Here is a 17,336-nt window from a genome sequence, read left to right as displayed (position 1 = left end):
AGCCCTGTACAATTGCAGCAAGATTTCCTTACTCTTGTACTCCAACCCCCTTGCAATAAAGGCCGACTTACCATTTGCCTTCCTAATTGCTTGCTGTACCTGCATGTTAACTCTCTGTGTGTCATCTACAAGGACACCCAAATCCCTCAACACCAACATTTAGTAGTCTCTCAACACTTAAAAAATAAAACTTGGAAGTATAGTGAACAATGAGGAGGATAGGGATAGACTTCAAAAGGACATAGACAGGCTGGTGGAATGGGCGGACACATGACAGATAAAGTTTAACGCATAAAAGTGCAAAGTGATACATTTTGGTAAGAAGAACGAGGAGATGCAATGTAAAAAAGGGTCCAATCTAAAGGGGGTGCAGGAACAGAGAGACCTGGGGTTATATGTGCACAAATTGTTGAATGTGGCAGGACAGGTTGAGAAAGCGGTTAAAAAAGCATACAGGATCCTGGGCGTTATAAATAGAGGCATAGAGTATAAAAGCATGGAAGTTATGCTGAACCTTTATAAAACACTGGTTCGGCCACAACTGGAGTATTGAAAGGATGTGAAGGCTTTGGAGAGGGCACAGAAAACATTTACAAAAGTGGTTCCAGGGATGAGGGACATAAGTTACGTGGATAGACTGGAGAGGCTGGTGTTGTTCTCCTTAGAGCAGAAGAGATTTGATGGAGGTATTCAAAATCATGAGGGGTCTAGACAGAGTAGATAGAGAGAAACTGTTTCCATTGGCATAAGGGTCGAGAACTAGTGGATACAGATTTATGGTGATTGGCAGAAGAACCAAAGGCGACATGAGGAAAAACTTTTTTACGCAGCGAGTGGTTATGATCTGGAATGCCCTGCCTGAAAGAATGGTGGAGGCAGATTCAATCGTGGCTTTCAAAGGGAAATTAGATAGGTACCTGAAGGAAAAACATTTGCAGAGCTATGGAGAAAGGGTGGGGGATTGGGACTAGCTGAAGTGCTCTTGCAGAGAACCGGCACAGGCTCGATGGGCCGAATGGCGTCCTGTGCTGTAACGATTCTATGATTCAAAGTGAATAAGCTCACATTTCCCCAAATTATACCATCTGCCATTTTCTTGCCCACTCACTTAACCTGTCTATATCCCTTTGCAGACTCTTTGTGTTCTCCTCGCAACTTACTTTCCCACCTAGCTTTTGTATCATCACTTGGTCCCTTCATCTAAGTCATTAATATAGATTGTAAATAGCTGAGGCCCCAGCACTGATCCTTGTGGCACCCCACTAGTAGCAGCCTGCCAACTTGAAAATGACCCGTTTATTCCTACTCTCTGTTTTCTGTCCTTAAACCAATTCTCTATCCATGCTAATATATTGCTCCCAACCCCTTATCTTGTGTAGCAACCTTTTATGTGACACCTTATCAAATGCCTTTTGGAAATCCAAATATACTACTTCCCCTTTATCTACCCTACTAGTTACATCCTCAAGAAACTCTAATAAATTTGTCAAACACCATTTTGCTTTTGTAAAACCATGTTGACTCTGCCTACTTCTATTATGATTTGCTAAGTGCCCTGTTACCACTTCCTTAATAATGGATTCCAGCATTTTCCCGACGACTGATGTCAGGCTAACTGGCCGGTAGTTCCTGTTTTCTCTCTCTCTCCTTTCTTGAATCGTGGTGTTACACTTGCCACTTTCTAATCCACTGGGACCATTCCAGAATCTAGGGAATTTTGGACGATCACAACCAATGCAGCCACTACCTCTGCAGCCACCTCGTTTAGAATCCTAGGATGTAGGTCATCTGATCCAGGGGATTTGCCAGCTTTAAGTCCCATTAATTTCTCCAGTACTTTTCCTTTAATATTAATTCCTTTAAGCTCCTCTTGTTGCGTAGGTGCATTTCTAAATATTTGAAATGTTTAGCAACTATTATACCTATTTTTCTGCTGTATCAATGTATCTTGATTATGTAGATGCATTTGTAATTATTAAGTTCTTAATACAGAACACAAATGATAGCTTTAAACAAAATGTTGAAATTACTTTTTTCCAATTCAACAGTTTGTTTTAATGGATATGCAGTGAATTGCTACAGCTGTTGTACCGCCATCTTGCTTTTAAAAAAAAAATACAGAACACTGACATGTCAGAAGGCTTTTTTTAAACCGTGCTACTTTCAGGCAGTTTCACAGACCACACACCAAGTTCCCTTAACCAGTCTGAATGCTTCACAGGAAAACATATCCCATGAATTTGAAATTGTACAGTTTATTTGAGGTGTGCCCTAGAGTGTTACAGAACCCAGATGTTATCTCCATTTTTTAAAAAAATTCAAGACTGATAAAGAATTTTGGAAGTTTTCTTTTTGGCGTACAACAAAAATTTCACAAACCACCCACTAAGTTCCTTTAACACCAAGCAGAATGATTTGCAGGAAAAATATAGTCCATAAATGAAAATATTAAATTTATAGTGTGGGGGGAAATAAATTAAGTTCATGTCATTGTATAGTTCAAGGCCTTTTTTTTTTTAAAGGTGGTGTTTTGTGACTTCTCTAGATGGTTTCACAAAGTAACATTACTTGGTTGTGAAATTGCAGACCTTCTAGGGAGTTGCAGCAAACGGTCCGAGATGATGAGTTGAAAGAAGTGACAGATTTGCGTAAAATAGCAGCTCAATTATTGCAGCAAGAACCACAAAACAGGTATAATGAACGTTTATTCTTCTGAATTGACTATTGCAAACAACCATTTGGACGTAGTGAAATGATTTTAAGCCAACAATTGTATCTTATTAAAACATACAGTCTACTCTGAATTTGAAGTTGTTTATCTGATAATTGAATGTTTTAAGCTCTTAATTCCCACTTTGCTGTTAATTACATTGCTTAATTCAAACTATCTCAATTTGATATTTTTACTGCAGAAACTGCTTCAAATTATCACAAGTAGACTGTATAGAAAAGGTTTTGTAGCAGACAAATTTGTATCTAATGCATTTCGTTTTGTAAATAATGCCAATGTAAAGGTGGTCAGAGATACGGTTTTAAACATTACGGATTTCATTTAGATAGTATCCTAAAATGAAAACATTTTGTAACTGCAGATTGGGAACATAAAATTAGATAATTGTCTGTCTTTCTCTTTTGTATATTTTTGCCCTTTTGCTTTCTCTTTTATTGTTTCTGTTTTTCTTTCTAATCCTTTTGAGTTTATTTAATGTACAGTCCAGTTCCAATACTACTATTCTTTCTGTTCCTATGTATTTCTATATTGCCAAGCGAGGCAATTTTTTTAGAATATTATTAAATACCTAGTCTTGATTTCTTTTCACATGTCATTACTAATAACTTTCATATGCTTTCCCAATACTTTTCTTACTTCCTTGTTTCATATTGGGCTGATTGATGCTCATGGTGTGTGAGTACAGACGGAGGCCATTAACTTTTAAAGCATCATTCAATGAAAACTTTATCCAGAGGAGAAGGGCAACAGGACCAGGATCAAGGTACATTTATAGAACAACCCAAAATATAAAAGTGGCTTTCTAGTACCACTGTGTAAACATTCATAAATCAAGCATCAGACCATTTTTCTCCAGTTGACGCATATAACATTGGCATGCAATTGTGCCCAGGATCTTGTGTGCTTTTAGAAAGTGGCGCATCTTAGGAATGTCATTATGGATGATATTTTGCCATATGTACTCTTTAAACTTCTACCTACCTATTACTTAAAATCCTTTATATAAACTAAAACTCTAATAGTGATCATCAAAAATGTGAATAAATAAAATTTCCAGGACAAATTTCAAAGAATGTATAATGACATCTGGCATTATTACTCTGATGGCAAACTTCTGGGACACAAGTTAATAGCTTCACCAGTTGAGTGCCCTCCATCCCCAAGGTTTAAACTCCCTTTTACATTGGATACTTCTAGTTTCTGGGTCAGCATGCTTAATCAACCACTGCTTGCTGCCAGTTCAACGAAGGTCCGAGGCTAGTAACATTTATTTCCCATTTACATTAATTCAACTAAACATTTTTCCTAGTTTTGCAGATCTTGCTTTAGCTGACACTGAAGACCATTTTAATGCATGAAGCTTTTATTTAACCATAGAAATATCTAACCATCCTATGTTTTCATTGTGACAACCTAAGCAGAGATCATGGCACAGTGCTTCTTTGCTTTTTCCAATTGGACTAGTTGTAGTTTAATACGAACATTGTAGTTCGCATTATGTAACTAGTAGCTCACTAGTATAATTTCAAATCCAAGACCCCAGATCAGCAATAAACATTTTCAGTTGTGTATACTGATCAAGTTGTACCCGTAGTGTTTTTGTTACTACTTTTTTCTCTCACTTCTCACATAGTTAGAATTCCTGTTCTCTTGATTAAGTAGAATATGTAGTTAAAGCCACAGTATTCTGAGTTGGTGCAAAGATATAAACACTCCTTTAAAGATGATTAGATGTTTGAAAAAGGCTTTGAAAATAAAGAAGCCATATCTTCCACTACGCCAAGACTTTCAACTGAGCTAATCCATTATCCTATATGTGACACTGCATCTTGAATTTTTATAACTAACCTTTTCTGTCTTGTATTCTAATGTCAGCTTTAGTGTTTCAGATCCTTTCCATTTTCTTTAAATTTGTTCATGGACTGTAGGACCTCCTTCCTTACTGATACATTTTAGTTAATGCCAGTTGGCCATGACCATAGTTATTTGAAGAAAAAGGTCTGGCTTTTTTTTTCCTGTTTGGTCCAACTGTAAAGTTACTTTTATCTAGCTTTTATTGCTGCCATATCAATTATGTATGTGTTCTTTTGATTTTATGTATTGAGGTGAACCAATACAATTTTTGCCTTTACTGTGACAGTTTTGTAAATATCAAAATAACAACAGGAAATGCTGGAAACACTCAGCATCCACGGATGCTGCCTGACCTGCTGAGTGTTTCCAGCATTGCTGTTTCAGATTTCCAGCATTGCTGTTTCAGATTTCCAGCATCACAGTATTTTGCTATTGTAAATATCAAAGTTTTGTTGTTGAGATGCTTTTATATATTGTATTTAACAAGATATGGTCTTGCAGGGTTGAAGATAAGCATGGTGTGGTCTTGCTTTTTTTGGTTGGGTGTTGCAGGTTTATATTTTTAGCAGAAAAACAGAATATTCTTCCATGTAAAATTGGCTGACTTTATTTTCTGGTCAGAAAGCTTGAGCTACTTGAATCATTCGGTGTGAATGGAGGGAAATGGTTAAACACCGACTCCTAACAATAAAAGCTATGCATATTTTCCAAATTATATTTGCATATACCTACCTGTTTAAGTATGTTATTAAAGAGATTGAGTCACTCCCATTGTTATTTATCTGCTTCACCTCATCGACAATGAGATCACAGAAATGCAGTTGATGAAACTAGTCACCTGTAAACTGTTGAAGATTTGTAAAAGAAACTGGGAACTGAGTAGCGCCACAGGTCAAAAGTGTTTGTGGTAAATGAGCAATTTGTATCCTGCACCCTTTTAAATGATGAGGCTTTTTGAAGCATTTAAACAATGCATTTATATAAAACTGCATCTCCTGCAGCATTGCTCATGGTGAGCCAAAGGATATCGAAACTCATGGGTAGTTTATTATTTCAGGGAGAATGTAGCAATGAATTTTGACTTTTGCGAATGTATTTTATATAATTGTGAATCATTGCTGTTCACGTTTTTATTTCTTTCCAGACTTTTCGCTCACTCATCGTCAATAAGTGGAAGGGACAGGAAGAAAAAAACATTGGAGTCTGATAGGTATTTGTAAACGTTGTGTTCTCTTTCTCTCTCTCTCTCTCTCTCTCTCTTTAAGTCCATCCCTATTGTCCAAGACTTGTGCCACACTAATAAATTTCAGTTTGAGAACTCCACTGGATGTGTGCACACTGGCCTCATTTCAATGTTTGTATCTTTAATAGAGTCATAACGGCACAGAAGGCGGCCATTCGGCCTATCAAGTCTGTGCTGGCTCGCTGTAGAGCAATCCAGTCAGTCCCATTCCCCCGCTCTATCCCCGTAGCCCTGCAAGTTTATTTCCCTCAAGTACCTATCCAGTCTCCCCTTGAAAACATTGAGTGTCTTCGCTTCCACCACTTCCGTTGGCAGCGAATTCCAGGTCATTACCACTCGCTGTGTGAAGAAGTTTTTCCTCACATCCTCCCTGCATCTCTTGCCCAAAACCTTAAATCTGTGTCCCCTAGTCCTTGTACCATCAACTAGTGGGAACCGCCTTTCCCCGTCTAGCCTAGCCAAACCCGTCATAATCTTGTACACCTATCTCAAATCACCCCTCAACCTCCTTTGCTCTAATGAAAACAAATCCAGCTTCTCCAACCTGTCATTGTAGCCTAGATCCCCCATCCCCGGAACCATTCTGGTAAATCTCCTCTGCACCCTCTCAAGGGCCTTCACATCCTTCCTAAAGTGTGGTGACCAGAACTGGACGCAATACTCCAGTTGTGGCCTAACCAGTGCTTTATAAAGGTTCAGCATAACCTCTCTACTTTTGTACTCAATACCTCTATTTATGAAGCCCAAGATCCCATATGCTTTGTTAACCACTCTCTCAGTATGTCCTGCCACCTTCAGGGACCTATGCATATTAACTCACAGGTCCCTCTGTCACTACACACTCTCTTTAAAACTGTGCCATTAAGTGTATATTGCCTCTTCCTGTTCCTTCTGCCAAAATGCATCACCTCACACTTCTCTGTATTAAATTCCATCTGCCACTTGTCTGCCCATTCTGCTAGCCTTTCTATGTCCTGTTGCAGTCGATTGGTATCATCACTGTTTGCCACACCCCCAAATTTGGTGTCATTGGCAAAATTAGAAATTCTACTCTGTATTCCAATATCCAGGTCATTTATATATATATATATATATGAAAAAAAGCAGTGGCCCCAACACTGACCCTTGGGGAACACCACTGTCTACCATCTTCCCGTCTGGAAAAACAACCATTTACCCCAACTTGCTGTTTTCTGTCCTTAAGCCAACTCCTTATCCAAGCTGCCACTGACCACCTATTCCATGAACCTCAATTTTGTTAACCAGCCTTCTGTGTGGTACTTTGTCAAACGCCTTCCGAAAATCCATGTAGACCACATCCATTGCATTCCCTTCATCAATCCTCCCTGTTACTTCATCAAAAAATTCAATTAGATTAGTCAAACACGATCTGCCTTTTACAAATCCGTGTTGGCTCTCCTTAATTAGCTTAAACTGCTCCAAGTGCCCGTTAATTTTTTCCTTGATTATTGTTTCTAAAACTTTACCCACCACTGATGTTAAACTGACCGGCCTGTAGTTACTAGGATTGTCCTTGCACCCTTTCTTGAACAACGATGTCACATTTGCCACTTTCCAATCCTCTGGCACCTCCCCCGCATCTAGAGAAGATTGGAAAATTATGGCAAGTCCTTCTGCTATCTCCTCCCCCAATTCCCTCAGCAACCTGGGATGCAAACCATCTTTACCAGGCAACTTGTCCACACTAAGCATAACCAGTCTTTCTAGTATATCCTGTCTCAATTTTTACCCCTTCTATTGCTTTACCTTTTCCACTTCTACTGATATTTTGTCAGCATCCACCTCCTTAGTAAACACCGACACAAAGTACTCATTGAGTATTCTAGCCTTGCCCTGCGCCTCGAAGCATATATGACCACCTTTGTCTCTAATAGGATGTGCTACACACCTGTTTTTTGCCATTTGGACTTCAGTTCTGCTTTGTTCTTGACTTCAGGAGATTTAATTACATTTCTCAATTAGTTTTTTCAACACTTACAGTGCTGGACTTGCAACACTTACAATGCTGGACATTGATTTCCTTGAAATTAGATTTAAGTTTAGTTGATTGTGGAAAAACTATGCCCTGTTTTTCTGTGCAGTTATACGCAACTAGCCACAAAAATGTGGTTTAATTATTTTCTGATTATTAAATTAGTTCTGGGAATGAAATACAATTCCTTTCTTGCAACAGTTTCAAAGTATCCCCAGATCCATGACGCCCAAGCCTCATGGATCTGGGGATACTTTGAAACTGTTGCAAGAAAGGAATCGTATTTCAACCTAAACTTCAACCTAAACCCACGCTGCACCAGTGTAATTTATTTGTATTCCATTTGCCACCTCGTTATCCTTGTACACTTGAAATTTCCAGTTTAGTGCACCTCTTCCTGTCCACCAGGAACTGTGCTGGGACTGCCTGAACTCAATTCACATAGTCCCTGTAGCCAGCAGCAGAAAAGTTTCATCTGCAGCGAGACGGCATTCTAACCCAGATCCCATGGAAACTAAAAAAGATCTTGGCATATGTTAGCTTACGCTTGTTGCCCTTGGGTTATACAAAAGCGAGAGAATTTTGGTCAGAGTTTCTGCTTATGGTTGCTTTCCATTGGCCTTTGCTAGCAGCGTGCCCCTGTATGGCAAGGACAGGATATGTTCTTTTGTGAGGCTCCTCCACAGTCACATACAGTTGATATGTTTTAGCTGTTTTCTGTCCTAGATTAATGTTGATGTGAAGTCTAGTGTTATATATTTTAGTTATAGCATAATCAGGTATTCACTTGATTTTTGAATGCAAGGTGGTAGATATCAAACTATTTAAGGTGCAAACTGATGTGCACATGCTAACATAAAAGTTACATTAGAAGCAGCAGTGTGTTCATCAAAAAATGTTTTCTGTCTTAAAGATCAGATGAAGACTTCTTTTGAATTGGCTGATACTTCAAAAAACTAAACAAATGCTTGACTGAAAACATGGTATAATGAGATAGAAAGCCAGCTGAGTGCTGGTATTGCGTGCCTGTTTTTAAAGAAGTGAAATTAGATGGAAGGCGTGTTAGTATTAGCACTGGATATTATGTGCTGGCCTATAGCTGTTGTAAAGTAGATGGAAGTGTCGACAGGAGTGTTGAAGGATACTTGGCTTTCAGATGAAAGTTCCTCAGTATCTATAAATATCTCAAAGATGACCATACTTTTTCAAGTTAAAATGTTATTAATTTGGCACTCTTCACACACTGTAGGAATATATCTAGCTTGATGGATTCTGTGGAAACTATGTGCACATGAAAATGTCATGTCATTATAGGCAGTGTCTAAAGTGGTCTCTGACTCCTGCATCCTGTAAAGCCTGTGCCAGTTTTTTTTCCTCCAGCTAAAGGTTCTTCGCTCCTTGCGTTTGATTTCTCGTTCCCAAAGTTTAGAACAAGTCTACCCAGTCTCTCTACAGGTATTACAGATACTAAACTATTAGATATTCCATTACCTAAACGGTCACCCCAGGTTTTTATATTCGTTCTTTCAGGTTACCGAGGAGTATAAACATCAGCACTGAGCAACAAATGTCTAGAAAATATCATACTACGGCTATTATTTTTCAAGACAAGCACACAAAAAGGATAACTATGCTCTTTAAGACTTATGGTGATGCTGGGGACCAATTCTATAGGTCATAATTGGCCAGATAAACAGTAAATAAAGCAGACAAAATGAGTGAGCATTAGTATACAAGAGGCAAAAGCACATATTGGAACAGCTGAGCTATGTTTTTTACATTATTCAGAACAGGACAAATTGACACAGTAAGCCTAAAATTCAGCCGATCCCTCCAAGGTGATGATTATTCAGTAAAACCTCAGAAGATGAGCAGTCCATCTCTGCATGCATCATTAGGGATTCCTCCCTCTGAGACCACCACAAACTATTTCCAGAGAGAAAGATTCCAAAAAATTGAGACAAATCTGCCAGTCTTCCGCAGGCATTATATCAGAACCACAGGATGCTGTGCATGATCTGTTTTGTTACTTGAACACGACAGTGGCTTGGAACAATAAATGCCATAATCCTGTCTGTAGCAGAGGCAGCATAGACCCCATAAGTTCACATTAGAATATATAGGAGCAATTGGTAACAGGACGTTGAGGAGCAGAGAGAAGGTTCAGTGTTACACCAAAGCCCTGAATACACAAACACTGTGAGTCAAGTCAAAATCTAATTCTTGGAGTAGCTTCACCAGGTTGGCATTTCATTTTTAGGTTTGCCTGGTGCTGCTCCTCGCATGCTCTTCTACACTCCTTATTGAACCAGGGTCGGTCACCTGGTTTGATTCAATGCTAGAGTGAGGGATATGCCAGGCCATGAGATTACAGATTGTGGTGGAATACAATTCTTCTGTAGATGGCCCACAGCGCTTCATGGATGCCCAGTTTTGAGCTGCTAGATCTGTTCCGAATCTATTCCATTTAGCACGTTTGTAGTGCATCACAGCATGATGAAGGCTATCCTCTATGTGAAGATGGAACTTCGTCTCCACAAGGACTGTGCGGTGGTCTCTCCTACCAATACTATCATGGACAGATACATCTGCGACAGATAGATTGGTGAGGACCAGGTTAAGAATGTTTTTCCCTCGTGATAGTTCGCTCACCACCTGCTGCAGGCCCAGTCTGGTTACTATAGAAAGAAAAGAAAGACTTGCCTTTATAAAGGGCCTTTCAAGACCACCGCACGTCCCAAAGCGCTTTACAGCCAATAAAATGCTTTTTCAAGTGTAGTCACTTGTAATGTAGGAAACGCGGCAGCCAATTTGCACACAGCAAGCTCCCATAAATGGCAATGTGATAATGACCAGATAATCTGTTTGTGATATTGATTGAGGAATAAATATTGGCCAGGACACCGGGGATAACTCCCCTGCTCTTCTTCGAAATAGTGCCATGGGATCTTTTACGTCCACCTGAGCGAGCAGACTGGGCCTCGGTTTAACATCTTAGCCGAAAGACGGCAGCTCCATCAGTGTAGGACTCCCTCAGTACTGCTCTGGAGTGTTAGTCTAGATTTTTGTACTCAAGTCTCTGGAGTGGGACTTTGAACCCACAACCTTCTGACTTGGAGGCGAGAGTGCTACCAGCTGTGCCACGGCTGTCCTTCAGGACTCGGCCAGCTCAGTCGGTAGTGGTGCTACCAAGCTGTTCTGGTGATGGACATTGAAGTCCCCCACCCAGAGTACATTCTGTGTCCTTGCTACCCTCAGTACTTCTTCCAAGTGGTGTTCTACATGGAGTACTGATCCTTCAGCTCGGGGAGTGCAGTTGGGTAGCAATCAGCAGAAGGTTTATTTGCCCTTGTTTGACCTGATGCCATGAGACTGATGGGGTCTGGAGTCAATGTTGAGGACTCCCAGGGCCACTCCTTCCTGACTGTATACCAATGTACTGCCACCTCTGGTGGGTCTGTCCTGCCGGTGGGACAGGACATACCCAGGGATGGTGATAGCGGAATCTGGGACGTTGGCTGAAGGGTATGATTCATTGAGTATGACTATGTCAGGCTGTTGCTTGACTAGTCTGGGACAGCTCTCCCAATTTTGGCATAAGTCCCCAGATGTCCCCAGTACAGGAACAAGGATGTCTTGCTGCAGTTGTACAGGGCCTTGGTGCGACTACATCTGAAGTATTGTGTGCAGTTTTGCTCGCCTTATCTGAGGAAGGATGTTCTTGCCATGGAACGAGTTCAGCGAAGGTTCACCAGGCTGACACCTGGGATGGCAGGAATGACTTATGAGGAGAGATTGGGTCGATTGGGCTTATACTCACTGGAGTTTAGAAGAATGAGAGGGGATCTCATTGAAACTTATAAAATTCTGACAGGACTGGACAGACTAGATGCAGGAAGGATGTTCCCGATGGTCGGGGAGTCCAGAACCAGGGGGTCACAGTCTAAGGATAAGGGGTAAGCCATTTAGGACAGAAATGAGGAATTTCTTCACCCAGAGAGTGGTGAACCTGTGGAATTCTCTACCACAGAAGGCAGTACAGGCCAATTCATTAAATATATTCAAGAAGGAGTTGGATATATTTCTTAAGGCTAAAGGGATCAAGGGGTATGTGGAGAAAGCAGGGACCGGGTACTGAATTTGGATGATCAGACATGATTGAATTGAATGGCAGAGCAGGCTCGGGGGGCTGAATGGCCTACTCCTGCTCCTATCTTTTATGTTTCTATGTTAGTGAGGACGACTTTGCAGGGTCAACTGGGCTGGGTGTGCCCTTGTCGTGATGCCGGGTGGTCCATCCAGTTTTATTTTTTATTATACTTTGTCGTAGCGGTTTGATACAAATGAGTGGCTTGCTAGGCCATTTCAACGGGTAGTTAAGAGTCAACCACATTGCTGTGGGGCTGGACTCACATATAGGCCAGACTGGGTGAGGACGGCATGTGTCCTTCCCTAAAGGACATTAGTGAACCAGTTGGGTTTTTACGACCGTCCGGTAGTTTCATGGTCACTAAAAACTACAATTGTTCTGTAGTTCTAGCTAATGAAAAGACTGCAAAAGCAGTTTGGAGAAGGGAGCAAGTTATATGAATAAAAAATAAGTAAAACCAATTAAAACTACAAATGCTGGAAATCAAGTAAAAACAGGAAATGCATAGGTCAATCAATATCTTTAAAAGGAAAAGGCAGGCTATGATGATTTGTGTGTACCCTTCATCAGAACTGAAGACTAAAAGTTAGACAGGGGAAATGGTCAACAGGTTTGCCAGTCACAGAAGGATTTAATGGGTTGAATAAAGTGCAAATATTTAATAGAAAACTCTTGGGTATAAAGGATGTTCACCAAGGTGATGGAAGGACAAATGAGCGTGCAGATTTCTTTTCCTAATTGGCCTGGTTTTTAATCTAATTTTTCCCCTCTCCCAGATAACATGGTTTTCGAGCGGGGTGGGGAGTGTCTTTATATTGTGATGCGCAAACCATTGCAGTTGTGTGGATCGATCAAAGGATCTTTTCCTGTCCATCATTGTTCGTAAATAGTGAAGGCTGTAAAGATATGGGAGAGGCTCACATTTAAAATAAAAAGACTAGGGAGTTGAGGAATGGGCAAAGGCCTGGGGCAAGCTACAAATGCAACAGATCTGAAATTAAAACTCAATATGCTGGCAAAATCCAAAGAAGAAAAACACGTCAACATAACCGGGTTATAAGAACATAACAAGAAATAGGAGCAGGAGGAGGCCATTCGGCCCTTCGAGCCTGCTCCACCATTCAATGAGATCATGGCTGATCTTCTGCCTCAACTCCATTCACCGGCCCTATTGCCATAACCTTTGATGCCTTTACTAGTCAGAAATCTATCGACTTCTGTTTTGAATATACCCAATGACTGAGCCTCCACAGCCCTCTAGGGTAGAGAATTCCAAAGATTCACCATCCTCTGAAGAAATTTCTTCTCATCTCAGTCCTGAATGGCCTACCCTTTATCCTGAGGCTGTGGCCCCTGGTTCTAGACTTCCCAGCCAAGGGAAACATTCTCCCAGCATCCACCCTATCAAGCCCTGTAATAATTTTGTATGCTTCAATGAGATCCCCTCATTCTTTTGAATTCAAGAGAATACAGGCCTAGTTCACTCAATCTGTTATATAACAGTCCTGCCATCCCAGGAATCAATCTTGTGAACCTTTGTTGCATTCTTTCTGTGTCAAGTATATCCTCCCTTAGGTAAGGAGACCAAAATTGTACACAGGTGTGGTCTCACCAAGGCCCTATATAATTGGAATAAGACTTCCTTACTCCTGCTCTTAAATTCTCTTGTAATGAAGGCCAGCATACTATTTGCCTTCCTAATGGCTTGCTGCACCTGCACATTCACTTTCAGTGAGTCATGTACAAGGACACCCAGGTCCCTTTGAGCATCTGCATTCCCCAACCTTTCACCATTTAGGAAATACTCTGCCTTTTTTTTTCTACCAAAGTGGATAACTTCACATTTATCCACATTATATTCCATCTGCCATGTTCTCGCCCACTCACTGAGCCTGTCGAGATCCCCTTGAAGCCTCTTCACATCCTCTTCACATCCTCTTCGCAGCTGACACTGCCACCTAGCTTTGTATCTTCAGCAAATTTGGAAATGTTATATTTAGTCACCTCATCCAAATCATTGATATAGATTGTGAATAGCTGGGGCCCAAGTGCCGATCCTTGCGGTACCCCACTAGTCACAGCCTGCCACCCTGAAAAAGACCTGTTTATCCCTACTCTTTTGTTTTCTGTTAACCAATTCTCAATTCATGCTGGTATATTACCCCCAATTCCATGTGCCCTAATTTTGTTCACCAACCTCTTGTGTGGGACCTTATTGCAGGCCTTCTGAAAATCCAGATATACCACATCTACCAGTTCCCCTTTGTCTACTCCACTAGTTACATCCTTAAAGAACTCCAATAGATTTGTCAAACAGGATTTCCCTTTCATAAATCCATGTTGACTCTGCCCAATCTTACTGTTATTTTCTAAGTGCCCAGTTATTGCATCTCTTATAATAGATTCCAGCATTTTCCCAACTAGTGATGTGAGGCTAACAGGTCTGTCATTCCCCATTTTCTCTCTCCCTCCTTTCTTAAATAATGGGGTTACATTTGCTATCCTCCAGTCTGCAGGAACCGTTCCAGAATCTATAGAATTTTGGAAGATGACAACCAATGTGTCCACTATTCCAATGGCCACCTCTTTCAAAACCCTAGGATGTAGGACATCCGGTCCTTGGGATTTATCGACTTTTAGTCCCATTAATTTTGCTAGTACTGTTTTTTACTAATAATTTCTTTAAGTTCCTCATTCTCGTCACACCCTTGGTTTTCTCGTATTACTGGGAGGTTTTTTGTGTCTTCCTCCGTGAAGACACAAACAAAGTATTTATTTATTTACTCTGCCATTTCCTCATTTCCCATTATAAATTCTCCCGTCTCTGACTGTAAAGGACCTACATTTACCTTTGCCAGTCTTTTCCTTTTCACATACCTATAGAAGCTTTTACAATCCGTTTTTATATTTTTGTGCTCATATTCCATTTTCCCTTTCTTTATCAATTTCTTGGTCCCCTTTTGCTGATTTCTAAAAAGATCCCAATTATCAGTCTCTACCGGGCTGTGTTCTGTTCAAGGGTATCCATCCCAAACATCAGCCTGCGGAGAGCTTTAGAGAGGCAATTCCAGAGCTTAGGTGGGACAATGGAAATAGGGGACACACGAGGCCAGAATTGGAGGAATGCAGAGATCTCTGAGGGTTGTAGAGCTGGAGGAGGTTATAGAGATAGGGAGGGGCGAGGCCATGGAGGGATTTGAACACTTGGATGAGAATTTTAAATCTGAGGTGACACGAATGGGGAGGATATAGCTACAGTCTGAAGTAACTAAAGTGAATATTCGAACCAGAGACCCAGCAGAAAGATAGGATGCTATTTCTGAAGCTTGTTACAAGGGAAAAGAAAATTGCAAATGCTGGAATTCTGAAGATTAAAGCTATTGCAGACTGTTGACCTGGAAGTCTACTTGGCTGTAAGTGCCCTATATGAAATAAATTTGGGCAGTCTCAAATTGAGTTAATCGTCGGCATGGCCCACAGCACAATGCTGTCTCTTTATTGGCACTAGAAATAGAAAGAACTTGCATTTATATGGCACATTTCACAACCTCAGGATGTCCCAAAGAGCATCACAGCCAATGAAGTACTTTTGTAGTGTAGTCGCTATTGTAATGTAGGGAAATGCAGCAGTCGGTTTGCGCACAGCAAAGCCCCACAACCAGCAATAAGATACAAGATCAGTAATCTGTTTTAGTGATGTTGGTCAAAGGATAACTTGGCCAGGATATTAGGCGATCTCCCATTTTCTTCTTTTAAATAGTGCCATGGGATCTTTTACGCCCACCTGAGAGGGAAGATTAATTTATGATCTGAAGCACGGCACCTCTGACAGTTCCGCAATCCCTCTGTACTGAACTGAAGTATCAGTCTATGTGCTCAAGTGATGGAGTGGGATTTATACCTATGAGCTCCTGACTTGGATGATATGCTACCACTGAGCCAGAGCTAACATCTTGACAGAATAGTGAATGTCTCTGGATGTTGCGTGCAGTTTAGGCTCACTCCCGAGGTGGACCATAACTATGATGATTTGTTATCGCTTGGAGCGCTCACAAACAGGACTTCATACTCAAAATTGCAATACTGTAGCAGCAAATCATGCTATACCCAATTGTGTAGAAATTTAAGGGTGCCAAATCACTCACCCCAGCACACCAGCAACTTGTGCTACTCGTGAGTCATTCAATCAGAATTAATTGTGACTCGGACAAGTCCATATCTTCAAATTCACTGAATAATGCTGGAATATGAGAAGATCTAGGAGCAGGAACACAGGAAGGAGGATTAAACCTGGCCCCTCTGCCAGTTTCTCAGGGGCTTTCCCTGCACAGTATTCACATCTGATTCATTTCACACTACAGGTGAAAGCCTCTGAAATATTACCACTGAGGGAATGCCTCTCCATGACATCAGTTGAATGACCGACTAGTGCTCGTGGCAGAGTTACAGAGCACTTACGGACATGTCTTTATCAGCAGCAGACTGAGAGCCATCTTTAACCAGCACATGGAGGAGACAAATGAAGGCCCATTTCCCTGGAATTCCAACCTTCTCCAAACTTTTTCCACCTGTTTGCTGTCAAATCATTTCATAAACTAAGTATAACATTAAACAGTCAAAACTCAAACAAATGGCTTTCGGTAGCGTTGCCTGACGGGGGATTTCGAGTGGAAAAATTCCTCACTTCAAAATGACAACTTATTTGGTGGGGGATACGGTGGCGGTCCCACATTGTAATCTAATTTATCTGCATTCTATTGCATTACTCCTGAGGTCTCCTGATAAGTTTGGGTTACAATGTTACAGGAGGGTATCACAGTGGAAACTAGTCAGAAAACAGCTATTGTTTCGTGTGAGAAACATGTCCGATGCCTTTTTTGTTGTTTCACACGGGATGGTGAAGCGATCCCAAATGTTGCCATTTCTACCCCTCGCTACAAATTATCACTTGGATATTGTTATAAGTGGGGTAGAAACACTGAAATTAACCAACTAAATTGTCAATCTCACTGAGAAGCACCGCAGGAAGACTGGTGTGAAACGTGCCAGGCTGGTTTAGTAATGGGTGTTCTTGTGAAGTTGGGGGACTTTATGCATCAAATAGTGCCTTCCCTTACCTGGGAATGCTCGATGTTGATCCTAGATGCCTGAAATAGGAAAATATTCAATTTCCAGTGGAAACGACCCTTGTCTTGATCAGTACAATTATTTGTCAAAAATAAAAAAAGGGGCAAAAAATGCAGTTTGGAGATTCTGGGAAGTGGATACACACTTGAAGAAAAATATTAACTGCAAAGCAATGGATTAGAGAAATAGCTCTAATGTGGAGCTAGTACAAGCAGAAAGAGCTGAATGTTTCCTCCTC

General features: G+C 40.9%; 1 protein-coding gene across 6 annotated transcripts in view; it reads left to right on the top strand.

Moving 5' to 3' along the window:
• Positions 1-17,336, top strand: part of lrch2 (leucine-rich repeats and calponin homology (CH) domain containing 2) — a 203,225-nt gene that overhangs the window by 127,930 nt on the left and 57,959 nt on the right. For 3 of the 6 annotated variants that reach the window (XM_085995723.1, XM_085995714.1, XM_085995703.1), the window contains exons 11-13: positions 2,587-2,691; positions 3,417-3,494; positions 5,730-5,795. In XM_085995723.1, the coding sequence (XP_085851849.1) occupies positions 2,587-2,691; positions 3,417-3,494; positions 5,730-5,795 (249 nt within the window). The remainder of the gene's footprint in view (positions 1-2,586; positions 2,692-3,416; positions 3,495-5,729; positions 5,796-17,336) is intronic. The other 3 variants (XM_085995745.1, XM_085995730.1, XM_085995737.1) reach the window with 2 other exon arrangements.

The sequence above is a fragment of the Somniosus microcephalus genome, chromosome 1, assembly GCF_052327205.1.
Source record: "Somniosus microcephalus isolate GS21.2 chromosome 1, FLI_Smic_1.0, whole genome shotgun sequence".
Classification (NCBI taxonomy): Eukaryota; Metazoa; Chordata; class Chondrichthyes; order Squaliformes; family Somniosidae; genus Somniosus; species Somniosus microcephalus.
The sequence above is the reverse complement of the archived record's forward strand: the minus strand, read 5'-3'. Positions and strand labels throughout refer to the sequence as shown.